The sequence below is a fragment of the Sinohyriopsis cumingii genome, chromosome 3 (assembly GCF_028554795.1).
Source record: "Sinohyriopsis cumingii isolate HCF-2022 chromosome 3, ASM2855479v2, whole genome shotgun sequence".
Lineage (NCBI taxonomy): Eukaryota > Metazoa > Mollusca > Bivalvia > Unionida > Unionidae > Sinohyriopsis > Sinohyriopsis cumingii.
In genome coordinates this window covers 145901991-145928818 of record NC_142963.1, presented here as the reverse complement: position 1 = coordinate 145928818, position 26828 = coordinate 145901991, and the positions used below count along the sequence as shown (strand labels likewise).

The 26828-nt window shown below is 37.4% G+C and overlaps 1 protein-coding gene across 1 annotated transcript in view; it reads left to right on the top strand.

Annotated features, from left to right (window-relative positions):
• Positions 1-15822, top strand: part of LOC149804077 (uncharacterized) — a 75212-nt gene extending 59390 nt beyond the window's left edge. The window contains exons 16-17 of the mRNA XM_089953995.1: positions 6654-6734; positions 8532-15822. Coding sequence (XP_089810121.1) covers positions 6654-6734; positions 8532-8713 — 263 coding nt within the window. The 3' untranslated portion in view covers positions 8714-15822. The remainder of the gene's footprint in view (positions 1-6653; positions 6735-8531) is intronic.
• The last annotated feature ends 11006 nt before the right edge of the window (positions 15823-26828 follow it).

The following is a 26828-nucleotide window of genomic DNA, read 5'->3' as shown; positions in this document are numbered from 1 at the left end:
ACCACCGACCCACGAGAAGCTACTGGCAAGCTTTCTCACATGCCCACATTGGCTGAATCTTAGACTCGAACCGCCGCAGACATAGGTGAGATGGCAGTGATCCGTAACGAAGAGCGCTTTAGACCACTCGGCCACTCAGGGCCCCGAAATCTATTGAAAACTGCAATTGAACGTAGGTGAATTGTGCAGCAAGATCACAAAAAAAAATGCACACACACCCACAGTTGATTAATGGCCAGCACACATCCATAATAAAAGTTTGATGTGGAGACTCAGAATCTATTTTCTGTTTTCCCTGTAACATGCTTTAAATACTGTTGTTTCCTTGCAACATTTTCTAAAAAATGTTGTTTCCTTGTAATGTGTTCTAAATGCTCGTTTCCTTGTAACATACTCTAAATATTTATGTCTGTTATTTCCTTGTAACATGCTCTAAATAATGATGTTTCATTGTAACATGTTCTAAACACTATTGTTTCCTTGAAACAGTCTAAATATTTAGTCTGCTGTGTTCTTGTTGTTGTTGTTGTTTTAGGGTTTAACGCCATTTTTCAGCACACGATAGGCTATACATGGCAGCCAGTATTCATGGTGGAGGAAGAACCTGGGAAAACCCCGGAAAGAACCACCGACCCATGAGAAGCTACTGGCAAGCTTTCTCACATACCCACATTGGCTGAATCCGAGACTCGAACCCACGCAGACAGAGGTGAGATGGCAGTGATCCGTAACGGAGAGCGCTTTAGACCACTCAGCCACTTAGGGCCCCTGTTTTCTTGTAACATGCTATTAATACTATTATTTCCTTGCAACATGTCCTAAATAATTTTGTTTTCTTTTAATATATTCCAAATATTAAGTCATTGTTTCCTTGTTACATGCTCTAAATACTGTTGTTTCATTGTAACATGTTCTAAATAATGTTTTAATATATTCCAAATATTAAACCTGTTGTTTCCTTGTAACATGCTCTAAATACTGTTGTTTCCTTGTAATATGCACTAAATACTGTTGTTTCCTTGTAACGTGTTCTAGATACTGTTGTTTCCTTGTAACATGTTCTAGATACTGTTGTTTCCTTGTAACATGTTCTAGATACTGTTGTTTCCTTGTAACATGTTCTAGATACTGTTGTTTCCTTGTAACATGTTCTAGATACTGTTGTTTCCTTGTAACATGTTCTAGATACTGTTGTTTCCTTGTAATGTGTTCTAGATACTGTTGGTAATGAACAGATTGATGGAAATGTAGACATAGTGAGACTTATCACAATATACACTGCTAAAGACTGAGGATAACAAACAGGGAGGAGACATGTTAACGGACAGACTGATGGACAGACAGACAGACAGAGGGTATCACCAGGTCCACTGCTAATACTTGAAGATTATAAACAGGGAGGAGACATGTTAATGAACAGACTGATGGACAGACAGACAGACAGACAGAGGGTATCATGAGGTCCACTGCTAATACTTGAAGATTATAAGAAAGGAAGCACAGTAACACAGCTTGATGGACATGGAGACAGACTGGGGATATCACAATGTCCACTTCTGAAAATAATGAAAAAGAAATCTTTGCTTTTAGGGTACTTCATGATTATTAAAGTTTTTCTATATTTGGTAACATCAGTAATATTTGATGACTGACAGCTGTGATTTTAAAAATTAAAGGGCTTCAAGAAAAGATGATTTCTAAACTGTTGTCAAATTCTGGTCAAGGCTTTTCTTCTAGAAGTCCTTGAAATAGTTTTCTATATATCATAATGGCAACCATACTTGATTGCATATCATTATCATTTATACTAGTTAGAAAGGCCTCCGTGACAGAATGCTTTGTGTAAATCAAAGTCTGGTCTAAATTTGCACACTGAGAAGAAGTCTTTCTATTCTTGGAAATGTAAGCCATATTTGGCAAATTAACATCATTTGTTCATCTTGTAAGGTTTTGATATCAAGATGCATTCAATCAAATGTAGTCAAAAACTTGTTCAGCTATTTCAAGCAGTCATTTTAAAGTTTTTATATATTTAGTAACATCATCACTTGTGCAAACTTCAAAGGTCTCCATGCCACTATGCTTTCTGTCAAATTTGGTCAAATGATATTTAGCAGTGCTTTACAGCAACCCTTTGATATGTTTCTATTTTATGGCAGATCTGCATCATCTATAAATTTGAACATCTTAAGTACAGAATGCTTTCTCTAAAGTTTAAATTCTGTTAACAGGTTTTGAAAAGTTATTGAAATTTTAGTTTTCTAGTTTTATATGGCTGTTTTACAAGGAATATATTATTATTGGTTATGTCATAATGGCTAAATGGGATCTATTGCTGTTCCCAAGATCACACCAAAGCTGTCATTCTGGAGTGACACTAGTAGGTTTCAAACCCAAAACCCAAAACCATTGGATTACAAGTCCATTCTAATGATTTTCTGAAATTCTATCCATATTTGCTTGTGGACCTGCATATTTTTATAAACATTTTCAAAATGGCTACCATGGCAGCCATAATGGTTATTACATCATTACACATTTTTTTTAGGACTATCTGCAAGCCAGTTAGTAAGTTCTTCTGTACAAACACCATGGAGATATGACCATCTAAGAGAAGAATGACCACAGAGGTCATTATATTTATTTAGGACCATCCACTAGTTATTAAAAGTCACTTTTGAACCCACCCCCCATGTCAAATGACCATCAATTCAGGAAGAGAAGCAACAACATGATTTTCAAGATGACCAGTATGGCAGCATGTTGAACATTAGACTGACTCTATAAGAGTCTTTCAGTGAAAACTTGATGTTGATATAACCATCTGTTCAGAAGAAGGATAAATAACAAGACTGGATGTCAGACTGGCACCATTCTCATTTAACACCATCTACATGCCATATCTTTAATGAAAGATTGGATGTCAGACTGGCACCATTCTCATTTAGTACTTATCTACATGCCATATCTTTAATGAAAGATTGGATGTCAGACTGGCACCAATCTCATTTAGTACCATCTACATGCTATATCTTTAATGAAAGATTGGATGTCAGACTGGCACCATTCTCATTTAGTTCTTATCTACATGCCATATCTTTAATGAAAGATTGGATGTCAGACTGGCACCAATCTCATTTAGTACCATCTACATGCTATATCTTTAATGAAAGACTGGATGTCAGACTGGCACCATTCTCATTTAGTACTATTCACATGCCATATCTTTAATGAAAGATTGGATGTCAGACTGGCACCAATCTCATTTAGTACCATCTACATGCTATATCTTTAATGAAAGACTGGATGTCAGACTGGCACCATTCTCATTTAGTACTATCTACATGCCATATCTTTAATGAAAGATTGGATGTCAGACTGGCACCATTCTCCTTTAATACCATCTACATGCCATAGCTTTAATGAAAGATTGGATGTCAGACTGGCACCATTCTCATTTAGTATTTATCTACATGCCATATCTTTAATGAAAGATTGGATGTCAGACTGGCACCATTCTCATTTAGTACTTATCTACATGCCATATCTTTAATGAAAGTTTGGATGTCAGACTGGCACCATTCTCATTTAGTACTATCTACATGTCATATCTTTAATGAAAGATTGGATGTCAGACTGGCACCATTCTCATTTATTACCATCTACATGCTATATCTTTAATGAAAGATTGGATGTCAGACTGGCACCATTCTCATTTAGTACTTATCTACATGCCATATCTTTAATGAAAGATTGGATGTCAGACTGGCACCATTCTCATTTAGTACTTATCTACATGCCATATCTTTAATGAAAGATTGGATGTCAGACTGGCACCATTCTCATTTAGTACTTATCTACATGCCATATCTTTAATGAAAGATTGGATGTCAGACTGGCACCAACCTCATTTAGTACCATCTACATGCTATATCTTTAATGAAAGATTGGATGTCAGACAGGCACCATTCTCATTTAGTACTTATCTACATGCCATATCTTTAACGAAAGATTGGATGTCAGACTGGCACCAATCTCATTTCGTACCATCTACATGCTATATCTTTAATGAAAGATTGGATGTCAGACTGGCACAATTCTCATTTAGTACTTATCTACATGCCATATCTTTAATGAAAGATTGGATGTCAGAGTGGCACCATTCTCATTTAGTACTTATCTACATGCCATATCTTTAATGAAAGATTGGATGTCAGACTGGCACCATTCTCATTTAGTACCATCTACATGCCATATCTTTAATGAAAGACTGGATGTCAGACTGGCACCATTCTCCTTTAATACCATCTACATGCCATATCTTTAATGAAAGATTGGATGTCAGACTGGCACCATTCTCATTTAGTACCATCTTCATGCTATATCTTTAATGAAAGACTGGATGTCAGACTGGCACCAATCTCATTTAGTACCATCTACATGCTATATCTTTAATGAAAGCCTGATGCTGATATCACTATCTATTCTAATATTGGCTGCCTTGGCAGCTGTGTTGGATGTCAAATCAGCATATTTTTCTTTAGGACATCTACATGTCATGCCTTCTCTTGCTTTTGCCTCATTTTTCAAAGACTCATAAAAAGTAATGCAAACAGTATAGAAATATCAAGCCTATAGCCAGCAACTTGAGATCTGCTATTTTTAAATTTTTCATCTTTATCATCAAAATTCAATGCAAAAATTAACTTTAACATACATCACTGGAGAGCAGTTTGAAAAAAATGTGACGTGTTCAAATAACCAGGATAAGGTGCAAATTAAAATGTGTACCCATGGGGTGGGGGGCCAGTCCAATCACACCATTTTCATTCAGAAAAAAGCTATAATCAGACTTTATTTGCATTTACTCTTTTAAAAAAATAAAATTGGTAGATGACTACTTTTAATGGAAATGATAAGACATTATTGTGGGGATATAATAAACAAGGTGGTGTATAGCATAGGGAATTTTGTACAGCTAGAAGATTTCAGAGGTTGAATTCATGGGCAAAAAAGGTGCAATGAAAGTTGCTTTCAGACTACAAGGTTTGGACGGTAGTCTTGTGGGGTTCTTTTATTTTTAATGTAGCTTTCACTATGTCTACATTTCCATCAATCTGTTCATTACCAACAGTATCTAGAACATGTTACAAGGAAACAACAGTATCTAGAACATGTTACTAGGAAACAACAGTATCTAGAACATGTTACAAGGAAACAACAGTATTTAGTGCATATTACAAGGAAACAACAGTATTTAGAGCATGTTACAAGGAAACAATAGATTTAATATTTGGAATATATTAAAAGAAAACAACATTATTTAGAACATGTTACCATGAAACAACAGTATTTAGAGCATGTTACAAGGAAACAATGACTTAATATTTGGAATTTATTAAAAGAAAACAACATTATTAAGAGCATGTTACAATGAAACAATTATTTAGGACATGTTGCAAGGAAATAATAGTATTAAAAGCATGTTACAAGAAAACAGCAGACTAAATATTTAGACTGTTACAAGGAAACAATAGTGTTTAGAACATGTTACAAGGAAACATCATTATTTAGAGCATGTTACAAGGAAATAACAGACATAAATATTTAGAATATGTTACAAGGAAACGAGTATTTAGAACACATTACAAGGAAACAATATATTTTAATAAATGTTGCAAGGAAACAACAGTATTTAAAGCATGTTACCGGGCAACAATAGACTACAAATTTTGACAATGTTACAAAGAAACAATAGTATCAAGAACGTTTACAATGAAACAACATTTATTTACTTAGAACATGTAACAAGGAGAAAACAGTATTTAGGATGTTACAAGGAAATAATATTATTTGGGACATGTTACAAGGAAACAATATTTTTAGAACATGGTGCAAGGAAAAATTATTTAGAACATGTTACAAGGAAACAACATTATTTAGAACATGTTAAAAGGAAACTAGTATTTAGAACATGTTAAAAGGAAACAATATTATTTAGAATGTGTTCCAAGGAACCAACAGTATTTAGAACATATTACAAGGAAACAGTATTTAGAGTGTTACAATAAAGCAACATTATTAAAACATGTTACAAAGAAACAACAATATTTAAATCATACTGTAACAGGGAAACAACATTTTTTAGAACATGTTGCAAGGAAACATTATTTAGAACTTGTTGCAAGGAAACATTATTTAGAACATGTTACAAGGAAACAACAGTATTTCACTGATCACCTGTTATAGGTATGTTGTAGTTGTGGTAACCATCGACAAGAGTGATGTCATCCTTGACTCCAACCCCTGAGGACCATAAAAGGGGGTGAGAGGTCATCTGTGCAGAAATTTCAATCACAATTACATTTTCAACTATATTCTGACCACGTTTTATGTATACCATCATATCAGAAATGCACATCATATATATGGTGAATTATGCTTTATGACTCCTAGTTCATTTTCTGTGGGTAGAGATGAGTGACATGATGGGAGAATGAGGGAGATTTTGGAATACGCAGTAAAAGGTTGGGGATTGGGGATAGTGAGCCTTTTCTAAGTTGCTCTATTTTTGATTGCCAATGCATCAGTTTTCATGGTTTTGAGTTAATGAATTAACCATATCTTTGATATATCAATTGTTTCCATTTCAGGCATCTGCGATTCATTATTGAGAAAACTGTCAAAAGATCTCATCATTCATAATTGGGAATTCTTCTTCCGAGAATTATCAGGTCTGTTTCTCTATCATATTAATGCTAATCTTTCTCAGACATTTACTGGTTTAGTGTTAATACATCTTAGAAATGGTACAATATGTTTAATACTAATTCACCTCAGACATATTGATTTGCTTAATGCTAATACCTTTCAAACATGGTACATTGACTTGTTTAATAAGACATAGTACATTGACTTGTTTATTGCTTATACCACTCATACATGGTACATGGACTCGTTTATTGCTAATACTACTCAGACATGGCACATGGACTTGTTTATTGCTAATACCACTCATACATGGTACATGGACTTGTTTATTGCTAATGCCACATACATGGTATATGGACTTGTTTATTGCTAATACCACTCAGACGTGGTACATTGACTTGTTTATTGCTAATACCACTCAGACGTGGTACATTGACTTGTTTATTGCTAATACAATGCATGCATGGTACATTGACTTGTTTATTGTCAATACTACTCAGACATGGTCCATTGACTTGTTTACTGCTAATTACCCCCCATATATGGTACACTGACTTAATGCTCATGTCTTCAGACATGTTACATTGACTACATATGTCTGTGTGTGTTAATTCAACAGGATGTAAGTAATATGTTCATCCTTTATTCATTCAAGCATTTTCATATCGTGATAATGGATGGTGTTCAGGTTGACAATGTATCTGCCTGAAGAACATTCATAATGATCATGATCTTAAAGGAGTAAAAGATGAATATATTACCAATGCGTGTGTGTGTGATTTCATAAATGAAAGATCGTGCTGTGTGGCATTGGTTACGCTCATCTAGGTGTACACTCTACAGAGTAACTAGGTCACTACATGCCAGAAAGTCTGTTCAACATGCAGGCCATGACAGCAAATACTGGGATTGGTTCAACATGCAAGCCATGACAGCAAATAACTAGGATGGGTTCAACATGCAGGCCATGACAGCAAATACTGGGATGGGTTCAACATGCAGGCCATGACAGCAAATACTGGGGCAGGTTCAACATGCAGGCCATGACAGCGAATACTGGGATGGATTCAACATGCAGGCCATGCCAGCAAATACTGGGATGGGTTCAACATGCAGGCCATGCCAGCAAATACTGGGATGGGTTCAACATGCAGGCCATGCCAGCAAATACTGGGATGGGTTCAACATGCAGGCCATGCCAGCAAATACTGGGATGGGTTCAGCATGCAGGCCATGCCAACAAATTCTGGGATGGGTTCAACATGCAGGCCAAGACAGCAAATAACTAGGATGGGTTCAACATGCAGGCCATGACAGCAAATACTGGGGCAGGTTCAACATGCAGGCCTGACAGCAAATACTGGGGTGGGTTCAACATGCAGGCCATGACAGCAAATACTGGGATGGGTTCAACATGCAGGCCATAACAGCAAATACTGGGATGGGTTCAACATGCAGGCCATGACAGCAAATAACTAGGATGGGTTCAACATGCAGGCCATGACAGCAAATACTGGGATGGGTTCAACATGCAGGCCATGGCCAGCATTTATGTTGTTCTAAAGACTGCTTATAATATATAGGAGCACATCCACAAAAGACTCTATGACGAATTTGTTATACTAATACATTTTGATATATGTATCATTATAGTATATTAAAAATGCTTAATAGCAGCAATCTGATTGAAACAAACTAAGCAGCATATAAATGACATTTTTCTTAAGATTAACCCTAGAGCAGGATATACGTTCTTAAACATTTAGCATACAGTGAGATTGCTGTGCAAGATATGGATTGATTCGTTCAGTTTACTTCAGTTTCAGATAATGAACTGGTCCAGGTTGCAACTGACTACCATGGGAATGTACGTGAGCAGATATATCAGCTTCTGTGTCATCTGAACCAGCGAGGCCGATTAAATAAGTCCAGCATAATTCTGCCTCTTCAGAATATGGGAAGAAATGATCTGGTTGAGAAGTACTTTAAAGAGGACTCTTAATTTGTGTTGAAATGGAGTTCATTCATCTGGATTTTAAACACAGTATATATTATATCTTACTGTGTATTAACCTAATACTACACCAGGGGATATTGTGATAAAATTAACTAATTGTCTGTCTGTAACTGGACAGGAAATACTGTACATATCATCTCCTACTCTATCCAATTAACCCAGTGCATTAGCTGGAGGATATTATGACACTGTTGACATCTCTATCCATAATCACACTGCCTCGTAAACCACTGGGTGGCCATCTTGAAATTATTATTATTTGTACTCATTCCCAAATGGATCAGAAATCAAGTTTACACCAGTAGACCTCTTATGATACCAAGTTGGTCATAAATGAAAATGGTGCCAATCTGACATCCAGTATGGCTGCCATGACATATGTCTTGAAAATCGTGCTGTCACTATTCCCCTTCAATGGATGGTCATATTGACATTAGGTTTTCAAGCAAAGACTTCAAATTGGGGTCCTGATGAAAATGGCTCCAATCTGACATCCAGTATGACTCCATCACATCAGCCAATTTGAAGCTTGTGTTATCAGTGAACAATATCATTGATGGTTCTAATACTCAGCAGTGAAAAGGAAGAATGATCTTATATTCTTTTTGCTCAATGGAACATCAGTCTTTTCAGGTTGTTCTTGTATTTCTTTCTACTTTTGTAGCAAATGTTATAGTCTATATTAGTCTCTTTGATGATCTGGGAGATAACACAAATGGAGATGGATTATTATTGTCACTAATGTAAGGATGCAAACATTTCAGTTCAAGATAGGTATTTATTTTTAGCTCATATGGCCAGAATGAACTTGTCACATGACGATGTGTCCATCATGCATATTTGTTCATTTACAATTGCAAGATGGTTTAAATTGATAGAATACCATCATCCTTGCATGAAGGGCATGCAAATATGTGTAAATAATGACAAACTGGCATCAAACATGGCTGCCATTACTAAAACTAGGTAAAAGATTGGTTGAATTTAGGTCAAGGACTATTTTGTCATTTAAATGTCTTGTTACTAATACAAAGTAAAGGTTATGTATCAGTGATGATTTGTGACTGAATAATGTCACACATTTAATGCAGCACAAATTTGTTATAAAATGACAAATTTCTAACTTAAATGCAATAGTTGACACAGCTCAATTACAGTAGTGCCTAATTAGAGACAGGTTTATTTCCAGTGTACATGTTGGGAATTCTGACTGAATGCAGTAGTAGCTTATTAGAGACAAAAGCTTTGGCAGTGTCTTGTATACATGTATGATTGTTTTTTATGTAAATAATTGGCCTGATGGAAGTTGGAGATTAAAAGTAAGTTATATTTTTAATTTTTATCATTTAGGTCTTGGGGTCCATAGCATTATCACATTTTATCTGGAATTATTTTGTAATGAAGACTGTTAGATTAAAAGATGCGTTGGTGAAAGAGAGCTGTATCTTTACTTCTGTGGAATTCAAACAAAGATCAAGGCCGCAGTTAATATTTTGTTATTAAGGGAATGAAATGGTTAAAAAGTCAGAGGTGACAAGGGTAGCTTAGTCATGTGTTACAAGGCTGAAGTTACATCATTACAGAAGATTATTTATACAGGACTGGCATCACCTAAAAATTTGCAGGGCCAGCATAGATAAGATGTTCACAGATATTTTTCCCTGGATTTGTCATGCATTGGTGTATGGTCATTCTGATGGTGTCTCTTGTAATTATTTGGATTCCATGGCAATCTTGTTAACTATAATTAGGGATAACCTTGATGCAACACCATTAAGACTAAAGACTGTTATTGGAAACCATCCTGCACCTCAATACCTCAAACACAATACAACAGCCTTAGTGCGGTTCTTGGCATCAAACAGCAGCAGAAATGTGTGATCTTTCATTGGGCTATATCATAGAAATACAGATCAAAATGTTATTTATTATATATCTTTGATTATACTACCGCAAATTTTAACAGCTATTAAGAATATTACATTTACTAGTATGTTTAAATGTTAGAGTGTCCAATACACATGAATGCCAGTACCAGTGACTTAGTACATTGCAACCCCGCTATAACATGCCCCGCTATGACGCAAATTCAGATATAATGCGGTCGTGGCGTGGCTCCCGAAATTTCATATTATTCATTCGCTCATGAAAAAATATTTTTTGTTCAAAGTGCATGAAATAATGGAAAAATGATTTAGCATCATTATGGGGAAGAGATCGCGTATGAATTCGAATTTAATATGATCGTGGCGTGGTTCCTGAAATTTTAAATATATGTGTATAATTCTCGTACTGGGAAAAAATATATTTTTTAAGTACGATAATTAGTGTGTAAAACATTTATTATCATTTTAGGGAAAAGTTCGCATATGAATTTTAATATAATACTATCGTGGCGTAGCTTCTAAAATTGAACAATATCACCAGGTTCTTGAAGTGTTATCTCAAAATAAACATTATCGGACATGTTACCAGTAAATAATGTCTGCTTTATTAGCTGGAAATTGAAATGGTATGAAATTGTACATGCATTCAGCTTTAAAAAAATATATAAAAGTGACTCGTGGCCATTGCAGGCCTACTGCACTTAGTTCTCAGGTTTTACATGTTTATGGGGTTTACTTATGAACTTGGTATTGATTTCCTATTTTTTATAAAAATATTTTACTGTTATGGTAATGCAGGTTCACAAACGCAATTCGTTCTCTGCACTTTGCGCCAAAAAAAATATCATTTTGGGGAAGAGATCGTGTATGAATTGAATATAATACGATATATAATGCGATCGTAGCGTTTTTCCTGAAATTTTAAATACATGTACGTGTATTTTTCTCGTACCCGGAAAAAGACTTTTTTAAAGTACGAGAAGTAATGTGTAAAAGTTTATTATCATTTTAGGGAAGAGTTCGAGTATGAATTCAAATATAATATGATCGTGGCTTGGCTTCTGAAATTTAACAGTTTCACCAGGTTTTTGAAGTGTAATGCCAAAACAAACTTTATCGGAAATGTTACTTGTTACTGATCTATGAGTAAAGCCAGTAAGTTGTCTTAGTGATTGTCTTCAATTAATTTTGTATACCATTGTTGCTCAAACAATAGCCGACATGTGTTTCTTTAACAGCATATACAAACAAGCAGCAGACAATGCGGTGGTTGATTAAAGATTCTCACAATTTAATAAACATGAAAAAACGAAAGCCGCCAACATGTTTGCTGGGCTTGGCAGTGTTATTAGATGCAATCAGTTGACCAGTAAATAATGTCCGCTTTATTAGCTGGAAATTGAAAGGGTATGAAATTGTACGTGCGTTCATCTTCACATTTTTATTTCAAAAGTGACTCATGACCATTGCAGGCCTACTGCACTTAGTTCTCAGGTTTTACATGGGTATAGTGTTTGTTTATGAACTCTTTATTAATATACTATTTTTTATAAAAATATTTTACCCTTATGGAAAAGCAAGTTCACAAACGCAAATCGTTCTTTGTACTTTGCGCCATGATTAGTATAGTAGTTTTCACACGTTTCTTTCAATATTCACAAGATCTGAAGTAAAAGTTATATGCACGCTGAAAGCATGCGTTGCTTGGTAATTATTCTTGTTGAAGTCGTTCAACCAAATAGGCGTACAAGCGTTAATTAGTGGAAATTTGCGATGGATAAGTGTACATGGAAACGCATGAGAAAATTTTAGCAGTATGAAATTTGTACAGACACCGTTCATAGACCCTGGAACGTAATTAACCATACACGTGCTTCGTCTTTCTTAACCTAATTTTGTTGTTAATTTTCCCCCATTGAATTCAGACACAATGATGTGTGACAAAATTATTGAATAGTTTAAATATGTTTGCAATTTTTGCGATGGAATTACATATTTTATTGATTAATTTCAAGCCCCGACGGTACGATATCAGACGGCAAGTAAATGATGTTGATACTATGTTAATGCTATATGTTAGACGTTGAATTCAGATACTGAATATTGTAAATCTGTGTGCAATTTTTCAATGGAATTACATGCATTATAGATGAAATGAATGCCACGATGGCACTATAGTAAATGGTGTTGATACCCTATTCCTCATATACATTAGACATGAATACACATATATGTGCCAATGAGTTGTTCTCTCAAAAAAGTAAAATACTGTAAAACCACGCATTAGCTCGACCCCGATATTAACGCGATTCAATTTTGTGGACCCCAATTATCACGTTATAGCGGGGTTCCACTGTAGCATCATTATTTGGTGATGTGTGTATGGTTGAGATGGTATAGGGGTTGGTGCATGCAGCCAAGGCAATGAGTGCCTTAACCCACTGACCCGAGTTTGAATCTACATAGAATACAAATAAAAAAACTCTATAACTTTTATAATATTATTTATTTGGCGAGATAGATTGAAATTTTGCACATCTGGTCATGTTTTTCAAGGTTAAACCCAGTGTGAAAGTTTTATCTTTCCGACAAATCTTGACTTTTAGGAGTGATCTGTTCATTTAATTTTTTTCAGGATTTTTACATCACTATGAAACACTCCTTGTGGGATGTACTTCATATAAAGTTCATAGTGACCTACTTTTCTTACACTTTTGTCTGAAAGTTAACCCAGTAGAAGTGTTTATGTTACAAGCAAATATCCAGCTGTCATTACCTTCTGATCTTGCAACTTGGTCAGGGTGTATACTGCATCAAGTAAAACACCCTAGATAAGAACTGGTCTAAACGTACTTTTCTTACACCAATGGCTTTGTTCTTTTTAAGGTTAGCTCCAGTATAATGTTCTTCTCCACCATTCTTGCTGCCTGCTTTAGGTATGGTATCAACATAGAATGTGGTAAGGGTGTCATTTAAAAAATATCCTAAACAGGTCACAGTGAACACTTCATTCATACCTTTGTTATTCAGTCTTTTGATCCCAACATAACAGATTGGTCTTTCCAACAAATCTCCAACTTTTTTTGCATCATTCTGAACCACCGTGGATGAGGTTACATTGATCTATTAATGACAACATTACAGGTTAACTCCAGTATAAAAGTTTGTTGATGAAAAATCTCTATTTTTTGTGTCTTTGTGTAATGAACTTGGTCACTGCATTCCTTAAATTATTTTAGCCAACCTGGCCACAATGACCTAATATTCTACGTTATGACTTTGTTAATAAAGGTTTAACTCCAGTGTAAATTTTAGTCTACCTGGCAAATCTTTAGTTTGTATGCATGGTATCTATGTGTAACTTGACCAGGATGTTCCTGGCCTCATTATGCCTTTCTCCCAAGGGAAAGTAGGTCACATTGTCTTTCTTTTTTACACTATTCACTAGTGTACATTTGAGCTAAGTTGTCTCTATGAAAACTCTTGTTATAAACTAGGAAATGTATATATAAATATATGTTCCTGTCTTTTATCATTTTAATAATGTCATCTAGTTACTTTTATTGAGGAAAATTGAATTTGAAATTGAGCTGCATTTTTTTTTAAATATTTCAATAGTGTTCAATTATGTAACTTTGTTCCTTGACATGTGCCAGCATCAGTTTTGCCATTCCATTCTGTAAACAAAACAAGTACCAAACACATCAAAGTTACCTCCCTTAAACTATCCAAGTAACATAATATGTGAAAGCTGCTCACAAAATAATCACAATTTATATACTATATATATACTAACAATGACTAACAGTGTACAACTAATATGGAGTCATTCTCAAAGGCAAGATTACAAAACAGACTAACAAGACGAACAACACACACAAAGGAAAAGGTAAAAATTATGAAACTTTAGATCAGTATGGATCTGTTAGAAACAGTATTTAAAATTAGTGGATATCATTCTAATATTTGTTTGAACTCCAGTGAAAAAGTATATCTTTTGACACCAACACATCTAACGACCTAGGCACTGATAGGCACCATATTATCAAGAAGTTCAAAAGAAACAAAATGGGAATGTAAACAATCAGTATAAGTATTATATCATGACACAAAAATTAAAAAGCAGCACAGGGGAAAAAATACGGTTTTGCTAATTCTTTTGACCTAAAGCAAAGTCTTGATTAGGGGATGATGAAATAACTATACATAGACAAACACACACAAGAACAATAAATATTTACATTTTTTTACATGGAGGAGAAAAATCTTTCCAGAACAATGAAAAGGTTTAAGCTATATGAAATAACAAGAAATAGCTATATGTTAGTAAACAGATTTATTATCTGTGAAAAAAAGCAAGTGACACTTCATGAAGGTTACTAGCACAATAGCAGTATGCCCTAGTTATCAACGTCTTTGTGAGGATATCATGTGTTGTATGACACCATATAAAGCAGTGTATTGTTTGCTTCTAGTTTTTACATTCCGGATAATTGCCACTATGAGATGTTGACATCATAAAGGAAATTAGTGGAAAGCATGTAAATGTATATATACCGAGGTCTAACAGCACATCAGCACAATACTGGCCATATGGTGCCAATTAAAATTAAAGCTCTAAAAAAGCAGATACATCTTAGGAAAAACCCAGTAAGATATTATTATTATTATTATTCTTAATTAATGAAATAACTAATACATTATGAGTTATTTCTTTTATTCCATTTCATTTGTAACTTAGGTGTTTACTTCTGATAGTAAAATGATTTTACATGTGATAGATTTTATGCATATTAATATATTTTGATATTGTGGTCATATTTGTAAACCAGTTTTTGACAAATTTCTTCAAGCTTCCACTTTCAGTTTATCGTCAACACAGTTTTGTTCATGAACATTTGAGCTCATAATGTCCCTTACTTAAAATGAAGTGAAGTATTTTGCCAATTTTACTTTGACTCAGAATATCACCCATTTTATACGATATTATATATGTTGCATCGGCTTAGATACTTTGATATTATAACAACAGGTAAGAGTGGATCTGATTGGAAATGATTTATTTCTTTACATATTTATACGACTTATAAATTATGTATGTCATTAGGTTTCATTTTTCTCCATTTTTAAAGTAGATAATGATATATTTTTAAAATTGTACCTGTCAAATATTATAATATCCTTACTTAATAAAAAGAAGATACTATACAGTGATTAAATCTCATTTCATTCCACTTACTGATTAGATATCTAAATTAAACAGGTATATTTATTTCACAAACTCCAATTTCATTTCCTAATGTAAAAATGTAGTAAAGTGTACTGACATATTTTTTGTGTGACATAAATAGCATTTAGTATATTTTGACCTGTATTGTGTATATCATTTGAGCTCATATATAGAAAATGGTATCATATGCAGTAATATTTCATATTTAAAAGCAGGAATTTATTCTTTGAAGTCAAAGTAGGGTGTGATACTGATTCTATTCTTTATTGCATATTTTAATTATATCTAAGGATGAAGAAAAATAAAAATAAAATATCCCAAAACTGCTAAAGGGTAAACCAGAATAGCAAATCCATTTTCCATAATGGACAATTAAGCGAAAGCAGACAAACCTCAAAAGAACATGATATAGTGAAATCATTCACAATTTTGTGACTATTTTAGTGATGGACTTATTTTTACTTTGTTTAACACCTGGATGTATAACCAAATCTGCATGATGATTTTTAACTTTAATTGAAAAGATAAAGAATAATGTTTTCTATGATTTGTTAGGTTAATGCATTTCTGGGTGTTGAAAAAGATCGTCATATACAGATGAAAATGCAGCTACAAACCTACCGATAATGAAACATATATACTGATATACATGCAAGTAAATGTTAGATACTGATTCACTTCAATATTAGGAAACTGACTGTATCATATTTACCAAATGAAGTAACTACAGTATTCTTAAATGTCCGCACTTGTCCCTGAAAATCAAGATCCTTCTGAAAAATATTGCCATGGCAAAAGATTACCTATTTGCTGTAGAAAATTACACATCACTGAATGTTTTTGAAAGCTATGTTAAAAATCCAAATCACACGCACACAATCCAACAACCAGATTCACCAAAACAAGTTTTTCATTACTTTGGTATTTGCATTCTACATTAAATGGATAGTTATTTAAAACCATCCAGGTAGAAGTAACCACAATTAGCTAAGGTGTTGCAATGACTATAGCACTGTATCTAAAACAAAATGTAAAAATGGTTTGTGCTATTTCTATTGCTAAAATAAAATATATTGGTCCTTCACCTACTCTGTTGAGATCATCAGAGGTATACAATGATGATATCTGACCATGACTCTTGAGATCATCAGAGGTATACAATGATGATATCTGACCATGACTCTTGAGATCATCAGAGGTATACAATGATGATATCTGACCATGACTCTTGAGATCATCAGAGGTATACAATGATCATATCTGACCATGACGCTTGAGATCATCAGATGATATCTGACCATGACACTTATGACAGAGCAGGCAGACAAGAAAAGTAAGTTTCATGTCTGAATTTTGAAGTGTATTACAGTCAAATTGCAGGAAATGGAACTGATGGGCGACATTAGCCTCAAGAAAAAATTTTCACTGTGGTACATTATAGCTGGCATAAATTTGATGCACATAAATGTACCATGGTTCAGCTGTAGACATCAAACAGCTGTTAAGATGGAATGTGAAAGAAAAGCATTTATGAAAGATATCTGGGTGACCTTCAATTTGAAAACCAACCCCGAATGTAGAATGCAAGATATATTTCAGTGCAGATATTTAAATATATCAAATTAATTCATTTTTCTTAAACATTTCATCAGCTATAAATGCGTGGAAGTGAGTATGCAATACGATACCTGCAGTTAGTTATGTGGTCAAGCATAGAACTCAGCATTTCTTGGTTCATATCACTTGACAAATGTCCTTCACAACACTTATCAAACTATTTTCTCTCCTTCGAAAAACTTTCCAATGATTTAATTACATAAAATTCATGGAGAACAGTATTGCATGTTCTGTTCACACACACTTCATAGTTAAGAACTGGAAACACAGCAGTATGTTTTGAATAGTAATTCAATTCTCTCTCTCTCTCTCTCATATGAATTGAAGTACATACACATACTTTCAGATTTATATGTGGACAACATAATCTTTTGCACTGGTTGTACAAACGGCGACATATAAATTATCCAAATTTATACAAATTGTTAAAGTAAGAGAACGTCATCACGGATATATGTTATTAACATTTTTATATAATTGTTGATCCTTTCACTTAGAGGCTGCATTGATTACTGTATGTATGTGTATGGGTTTTAATTGATAATTTTCATCGAAGAATACTGTAACATGTATACTTAAGTATGTACATGCTTAATAACAAACATCAAGTCTAAAATTATCTCCATGCAAGTTATTTAAACTCCATTCAGTGGCACAATTATCATAGCACCCAATGATAATTTTCATATATATTCACCTATGCACACATTTAGTAAGACTAATGACACTTGCAGGATTTCCATATTTTGGTCGCTGAAAGCAAGGGGCATGGCATCAGACACATTGAACTAAGCTTATGAAGTAGATAAGTGTTTATTAAAATTACAAAGTATATGAATGAGTAGACAGAGAAAAGAGACTTTAATGAAAGCTAGTAATAACTTAAACAGTAACTGATTTATAGTATATTACAACTGCAAATGAAAAAATTTGAAAATGCAAATTTGTTATTATAAGGAAACCTATAGGGGCCTGAGATCGTTCATCTGGCTGACATGTATCTGCCAGGTAAAAATCGGGTGGCAAAGAAATCTGGAATAACTGTTGGTTTCTTTCCAAATTTCTTCATATATTTTAATTTGTGAAATAAATTGTTGACGGTTTTCTTTTGCAGTTCACATCCAAATTTGATGTTAGAACAGCACCATGTGCTTGACGTTCAAAGACTGGTGTCAGATTTGGTCCAGTTTCTTTTAGGCAGTTATATCATCATTGGTGGCTCAGTCTCGAGAGACCATGCGAATAGCGCCCTTGAAGTGTTGTCTGTCTCTGGGGTGTTGGCATCCTCTGCTGTGGCTGTGCAGGCCTATGCATGAATAACAGTCCCTATTGCAGTTGGTGCAGACATACTGGGAAGTCTGAGTTACTGGGATTGCTGCCATGCTCTTCTTTCTCTCACATTTCTCTGCTGCCAACTGGCCTCTCCTCGCATCAGCAACTGCTATGCCCTTGCTTAACATCAGTCTCCAGGTGCCTTGGTCCTCGGCCAGCACTTCCCAGCCATCGGATGAAATGTCGCATTACTTCATGTCCCTCTTGCACACATCCTTGAAACGGAATGTGGGGCGGCCAACTCTTCTAGTGCCAGTGGTCTGCTGTCCATATAGGATGTCCTTTGGCAGCCTCCCATCCTCCATGCATCGGACGTGTCCCAGTCATCGAAGGCGGTGTTTGCTCAGCAGGGAGTACATGCTGGGGGTACTTGCACACTGCAGGATTTCGCTGTGTGGGACACAGTCTTACCAGTTGATTTTCAGGATGCGTTTTAGGCACCGTATATGGAAGGAGTTGAGCCGCCATTCTTGCCTTATGTAAGTGCTCCAGGTCTCACTTCCATATAGAAGGGTGCTGAGAACACAGGCCTGGTAGACTTGGATCTTGGTGTGCTCTGTCAGCATGTTGTTTTCCCCCACATTCTTCGTTAGTTGTGCCATGATGGTGTTTGCCTTTCCAAGCCTTCTGTCCAGCTCCACGACAAGCGAGAGAGTTTTGCTGATGGTTGACCCCAGGTACATAAAGTTGTTGACTGCTTCCAGAGTGACACTATCAATTTTGATGGAAGGGGCAATGGTGGTATCTTGAACGCTGACGTTTGTCTTTTCCAGGCTGATGGTGAGCCCAGACTGCTTGCAGGCATCAGCGAAACGGCCTCCCAGTCTCTGGAGGGCATCCTCGATGTGGGTCACAAGAGCCGCATCATCTGCAAAAGGAATCTCCCTGAGGAGCACCGACGTCACTTTGGTCTTAGAGCGCAGTCGTGCCAGGTTGAACAGCCTTCCGTCGGACCTAGTGTGTAGATATACGTCATCAGTGGACAAGTCGAAGGCGTGGGACAGGAACAGGGAGAAGAAAATCCCGAAAAGGGTTGGCGCTAGCACGCAGCCCTGCTTCACGCCACTGTTGATTTGGAAGGAGGCTGAGGAGGATCCATCATACAGGACTGTTCCCTTCATATCGACATGGAAAGAGATTATCATGCTGTGGAGTTTTGGGGGCCAACCGATCTTACTGAGAAGTTCAAAAAGGTCCTTCCTGCTGACCAGGTCAAGGCCTTGGTGAGGTTGATGAACATCATGTAGAGTGGTTGACCTTGCTCTCTGCTCTTCTCTTGGAGTTGTAGGGAGAAGATCATACCTGTCGTCGACATGCCTGCTCTGAAGCCGCACTGGGATTCCGGGTACACACGGTCCGCCAGTAGCTGCAGATCCCTCTGTAATTATTACAGTCACTGCGGTTGTCCTTGTTTTTGTAAAGGGACACAATTGTGGCATTGCGCATGTCTTGGGGGACTGCTTCTTCCTCCCAGCAGAGGCAAAGTAGCTCATGTAGCGGCTGAGGCATTGTTGGTTTCCCACATTTGATAGCTTCGGGCGGGATGCTGTCACTACCTGGTGCTTTGTCGTTTGGGAGGGAGTCAGTTGCTTTGCTGAGCTCCTCTAAGATGGGCACTTTGTCAAGCTTCTCCATGGTGAGCAGTTTCTTTATGCTGCTAAGGGCCGTATCGGTGACTGACGTTTCCCGGGAGTATAGCTCTGATTAGTGCTCCACCCATCTGGCCATCTGTTGCTCACGGTCAGTGATCTTCTCTCGCGTCAGAGGTTTCAGCGGGGCAACCCAATCCACTGTATGGCCTAGAGCCTTCTTGATGCCACTGTACATACCTTGGATGTTTCCGGACTCGGCGCTGCGCTGGATTCCTTCACACAGTTGTTGCCAGTACTCATTCGCGCACTGTCTAACGATGCGTTGGGTGTTGCTTCGGGCACTAATGAAAGCAGCAAGCGTCCATTTATTAGAGCATTTTTTTGTAAGCTATGAAGGCTTTTCGTTTGTCCTCGATTATTGGTTCCATCCTTGATAGGTGTGCGTTGAACCAGTCCTGGCTGGGCCGTTCCTTCTTGCCAAAGGTGGACATGGCTGTGCGGCAACCTTCATGATGTTCCACTTGGCTGTGGCATCGTGCTCTGGCAGGTCCTGGAGAGCCTGGTCCAGGGTGGACGCCTACTCCTTCACCTTGGAGGAGACCGACATCTACGCAGTGTTTATGCGAAGGGGCGTCCTTTTAATTTTGAGCGGTGTAGTGTGTGTGGCTGTAGGCGCACCCTGCTTCTCATGAGGGCGTGGTCGGAGTCGCAGTATGCACTGTGGTATGTTCTGGTGGAGATGATGGGCAGAGCGCCTGGTGATGACCAAGTCAAGCTGGTGCCAGCGATGAGATCTGGGGTGTTTCCATGACACTTTCTGTTGTGGCTTACAATTAAAGGTGTTTGTGACGCACAGGTCATGGTAGGTGCACAGCTCAAGCAGTCTCGGACCGTTTTCGTTGGTCTTTCCAGTGCCATGATGTCCGAGGCAGGTAGGCCATGACTCGTGGTCCGCACCTACTCTGACATTAAAGTTGCCGAGGAGGAATAGTGGTTCGTCTTTGGGGCGTGCTTTGATCTGTTCATCCAGTTGCCCATAGAACTGATCCTTTGTGTCCTCTAAAGATGTGAGAGTTGGGGCGTAGACACTGAGGATGTCGACAGGACCTGCAGCAGTGGTGAGGCGGATACACAAGAGACGCTAAGTTCCCCATGTGGGAGGCTCAACCGAGGACAGGAGGTTGATTTTGATGGCAAACCCCACTCCGTGCTGGCAGGGATCCTCAGGTTCTCGACCCTTCCATTAGGTGTATTTTTTCCTTTCTGAGGGAGCTGCTGCAGGCGAGCCTGGTTTCCTGCAGCTATGCTGATATTTAGTCTGGTGAGTTCTCTATCTCTGCTGGCCGTCTTCCTGGTGTCGTCCACCTCCCTGAGGTTGTCAGATATGCCTGTGCACATGGTGCGCACGTTCCAGCTTGCGAATCGAAGAGCTGAAGTCTTCTTTATTGGTTTCTTGTTTCTTTTGTCTGGTGTGGAATTACCATCTGCTTGTCATGCTGAGCAACACACTGAACTGCAGACACCCACTGGAGCAGGCAGACGATGGCGGGTCAATACCTTGCTGACGGGGCTGCCCGGCTTGAGGCGGGCAGTAGTCGGTCAGTGGGACACGATGATCCCTCCCACCGTCGAAGGTGACCTGTGGTGCCCCTTCCCTACGCCAATCGGGTGGGACTTATAACCCGTAAACTGCCAGCTTCCGTGTTGTTTCCTCACTCAGTAGCGAGACTGGATTGACCTCTCCAGGGCGCAAGCCTTGGCGTGGAGTATGGAGATCCTGGGTTGCCCAGACGTCAGGCTCTTCCTCTTGTTCTTGCTGGTGGGGTCCAAAGGAATGCTGAGCATGACATTTGGTACCAGTTCGGATGCAGGAACTGCCGGAAGGAAGTCGTAATTAGCACCCAGCCGCTTTAGGGGCTCCACTCCGGATTTTCTGTCTGGGTTTACTCCCGTAGCCTTTCCTTCTCCCGAAGATATTCACAAGGCAGCGGAGCCATCATCCAGTGGATGGGACTTGGTGGGTTTGGAATCAGTGTTTCCTTCTCCTAGATGAACTACCTGACAAGGTTAACGAGCTCCATCTGCCCAGGTTTGGAGTCAGAGTTTTCCTTCTCTTAGACTGGCTGCCTGCAGTCATAAGAAGTCATTTAAAGAGATAATCGATCTTTAGAAATAATATTGAATACCAGATTTTATATTATTCTTACAAATTAACGCTTTCTTACAAGAACACTTCACATCAAATTCTTCATAAGATTTTAATTGAACGGTGTTAGAGGCAAAGTAACTTAGATTTTATTTTTGTATCTTAGCCATGACAACCATACAGGGTCACAGATAGAACCACTTGTATTATTTATTCCAACTGAAAAAGTTTCTTTTGAGAACATTTTCGGTAAAAGTAGGTCGGATTTGCCGACCAGTTCTTTCAAACAAATACCAATTTTAGGTTTTATATTGGTTAGTAAAGGGGGTCATACTTAGTAGAGGCTTAGTTATATTTTGCACGTGATTGAAAAATCTTTATGCCAGGACACTTTCTGTCAAATTAAATTGCGCATTTTTATTACGCTTTAAAACGTTTACTTTTTAGTAGTGGCAGATATATTTGATGGAAGATTATTTTTGAATTATCTTTAAAAATCTGTGGGTGTTATGTCAAAATGATCGCTATTTCGCCTGAATGATGGTCACATCAATATGGAATTTTCAGGAAAAGACTTCGGATATCATCAAATTGATCCTTAATGAAAATTGTGGCAGTCTGACATGTAATACAGACGCCATTTCAAATCTTGTTATCACTACTCCTTCTGAATGAAAAGTCACATTGACATGGAGTTTTCACCAGAGAACATTGTATGATGTTTTGTATTTAAGAGAAAATGATGCCTTGTGGACATTCATTATGGCTGTGACGAAGGCCATCATAAAAATCTTACTGCCACTCCTTCAGAATATATTGTCCTATTGGGATGGGGATTTCACCAATAGTCCTTTAATGATGCATAATTTGTCTCAAATGAAAATGGTGCTGTCTTATATTCAATATGTCAGGGACAGCAACTAAGTGGAAAGTCTTATCAGTCAAGAATATCAGATGTGTCAAAACTGAGCGGCTAAATGGAAAACATGATCTTATATAATATTGAATTCCTGTAAATTCTTTCAGACAGTAGAGCATTAATCCTTTCGAGGGACTCTTGCTGAAAGATTTTGGTATTTTTAGTAACTTCGACCATGTTTAATGGCGGAGCGGCATAATTTGCAAAGAATTCAAAAGGCATGTAGGACATGACTCTCCTTTTAAAATTACTTGAAACTGACTCCTTGGGTTTGGAGACAATTCGAAAATAGTAAATGATAATGGACAGATGGATGGATGACACTCATTGGACGCAGCACCATGTCATAGCTCTTTTGGTCTGCCTTATGGACTTTCATGTGTAAGAAGAAGGATATGAAAAACAGATTCCTGCGGGTAGGAAGCGATTGGATTTGACATTACCTGTTAAGATTTAAGCATTGTATGTTTTTGTGTTAAACAGATCCAATGTAAATGTTCGTGGACAGTATATTTTCATCTTCCAGTAAAGTCTCATCAAACGTTCATTCCTTGCTAAAAGAAATCAATCAATCTACTATACACATGGACGCCTTTCTATTCTTCTGCAAAGGATACATCTGTGTTTATATTTTCTATCTGAGAAACAGTTTTCGAATTCAACATGGAAGGTAAATCAGTATTTTTAAAAACTCTCAGCTCGCCTTTTTCCAAATGCTACCATCAGTAACCTAGAAAAGAAACAAGAACAAACCAGTAAGTCAGTCAAGAACATAATATCCTTATATGTAATACAACTTTTTCAGATAAAATCCCTGAAGAAAGAAAGTAAACTGTATCCAAGAATTTTCTAGTGTTGAGGACTCAATGTAGCTCCCATTACACTGGTCAACAGTGAAATCATTACTGACTTGAAAAGGCCCTAATCTGTAGTATTTTGGTGTGCCGAACACGAATATAACCGTGAAAAATTTGTATTGGCTCTCGTTTTGAAGATATTCATATACCTCATTTTCTATGTTTCACTGTGTAAATTTCTCCAGTAGGACTGCAGCAACATCCGGAATAATGATGTAACATTGCATAATACCATCATGCTCACATCATCCACAGTTGATTGCATCATTTTCTGATGCAATGCAATACTAATGCCATGCGGCTGCTGAAGTAAGTTGACGTCAGCAGTGTACTATACATGTGTAGGCCTATTATACTAATGCCAGGCGGCTGCTGAAGCTGACGTAAGCAGTGTACTATATAAAGCCCAATCAGATAGGTTCAGCATTTAAAATATTTTAGACGTTGTGCGAGACAGTACAAGCTACTGTTACATAAAACTTATTATTTTATCCATTTACGTACAATAAAGAACAGTAATGCCTCGAAAGTGTGTTAATACCGCGGACAATTTTTGCTATATTTGTGGGGAAGTGACATTTGCCAACCAGAAGAAAAGTATCAATTCTCAAGTGAAGAAGGCATATCATCTTTACTTCGGATGCAAGGTTGGTGACCAAGACAAGCCTTGGGCTCCGCATATATGCTGTGCTACATGTACAACACAGCTTTCACAGTGGTTGAATTGCAAAAGGTCATCAATGCCGTTTGCAGTCCCAATGGTGTGGAGAGAGCCAAGCAACCACCTAAATGACTGTTACTTCTGCTTGGTTCCTCCTCTTTCCGGCGGAATAACGAAGCGAAAGAAGTCGAGAATAGTCTACCCAAACATTCCGTCTGCATTGAGACCAGTTCCACATGGTGAGGGACTTCCTATTCCAGAACCTCCAGCAGAATATTCTCTTGATTCATCTGACAAAGACAAAGGTGAGTCGACCTGTTCTTCTCCTGGTCCATCAGCATGCAGTGATCCAGATTTTCACTGTGGTGCATCATCAACCCCACACAGAATAACACAGGAAGAACTAAATGACCTGATTCGTGATTTGGACTTATCAAAGAACAAGGCAGAATTGCTAGGATCAAGACTCCAACAATGGAATCTTCTAGAAGAAGATGTCACAATTACTGCATATCGAAAGCGCCACCAGCAATTGGAGCCTTTCTTCAGAAAGGAAAGTAATCTGATATTCTGTTCCGATATTGAGGGCCTCATGAATGCTTTAAAAATCACTCATGACCCACAAGAATGGAGACTATTTGTGGACTCTTCGAAACTGAGTCTCAAGGCTGTGCTTTTGCACAATGGAAACATTCTTCCATCTATTCCAGTAGCGTATGCTGTCCACATGAAAGAGACATACGATAACTTAAGGCAGCTACTGAATTCCATTGAGTATAACAAGTACAGCTGGCACCTCTGTGGTGATTTGAAGGTAGTTGCCCTTTTAATGGGACTGCAGCAAGGATATACAAAATACATGTGTTTCTTATGCGAGTGGGATAGCCGAGCAAGGGAAATGCACTACATGAGGAAGGAATGGACTCACAGGCAGAATGTAGCCATTGGAGAGAAGAATATCCAACACCCAGCTCTGGTTGAGGCTCAGAAAATCTTGCTACCACCCCTTCACATCAAACTAGGTTTGATGAAGAACTTCGTGAAAGCCATTGACCGGACTTTGCCAGCATTCCGATACCTGCATGAAAAATTCCCTCGACTCAGCGAAGCAAAGATTAAAGAGGGAGTTTTTGTGGGTCCTCAGATTCGAGAGCTTTTCAAAGATGACCGGTTCAACAACTTGCTGGAAGGTGACGCAAAACAAGCATGGAATGCTTTTCGCCTAGTTTCTACAAACTTCCTCGGAAATGTTAGGGCAGAAAACTGTAAGGAACTAGTAGAAGACATGTTGATGAAGTATAAGAAACTTGGCTGCAATATGTCTCTAAAGATTCACTTCCTTCATTCCCATTTGGATTTCTTTCCTAGCAACTGTGGTATTGTTAGTGATGAACACGGCGAACGTTTTCATCAAGATATCGCAACAATGGAACAAAGATACCAGGGAAAATGGTCCACTACAATGCTGGCTGACTACTGCTGGACACTCCTCAGAGATGCTCCCGAACAGCTGTACAAGAGACAGGCGAAGAAATCTAAGATGTAGTCAATGACTTGATTTTTTATAGGTAGGCTATTACAGTTGACCTTTTACTATTGGAATGCATTTCGTTATGTAAACATTAATTTCTTGCAGATTACAAAAAAACTAGAGCCAATTTTGCAATTTGACTGTCATATTCGTGTTCAGCACATAAAAATTGATAAGAATTGACTAATTTTATTTCAGTAACATGACTTTTGTAAAAATTTGTTGTCCAGTGTTATCGGAATGAGGTAAAAAGCACTACACACGTGAGCCCATTATCTGCTGAAATGAGGTAAATGACTGAAACCGTGAATCCATTATCTGTAAGTGGA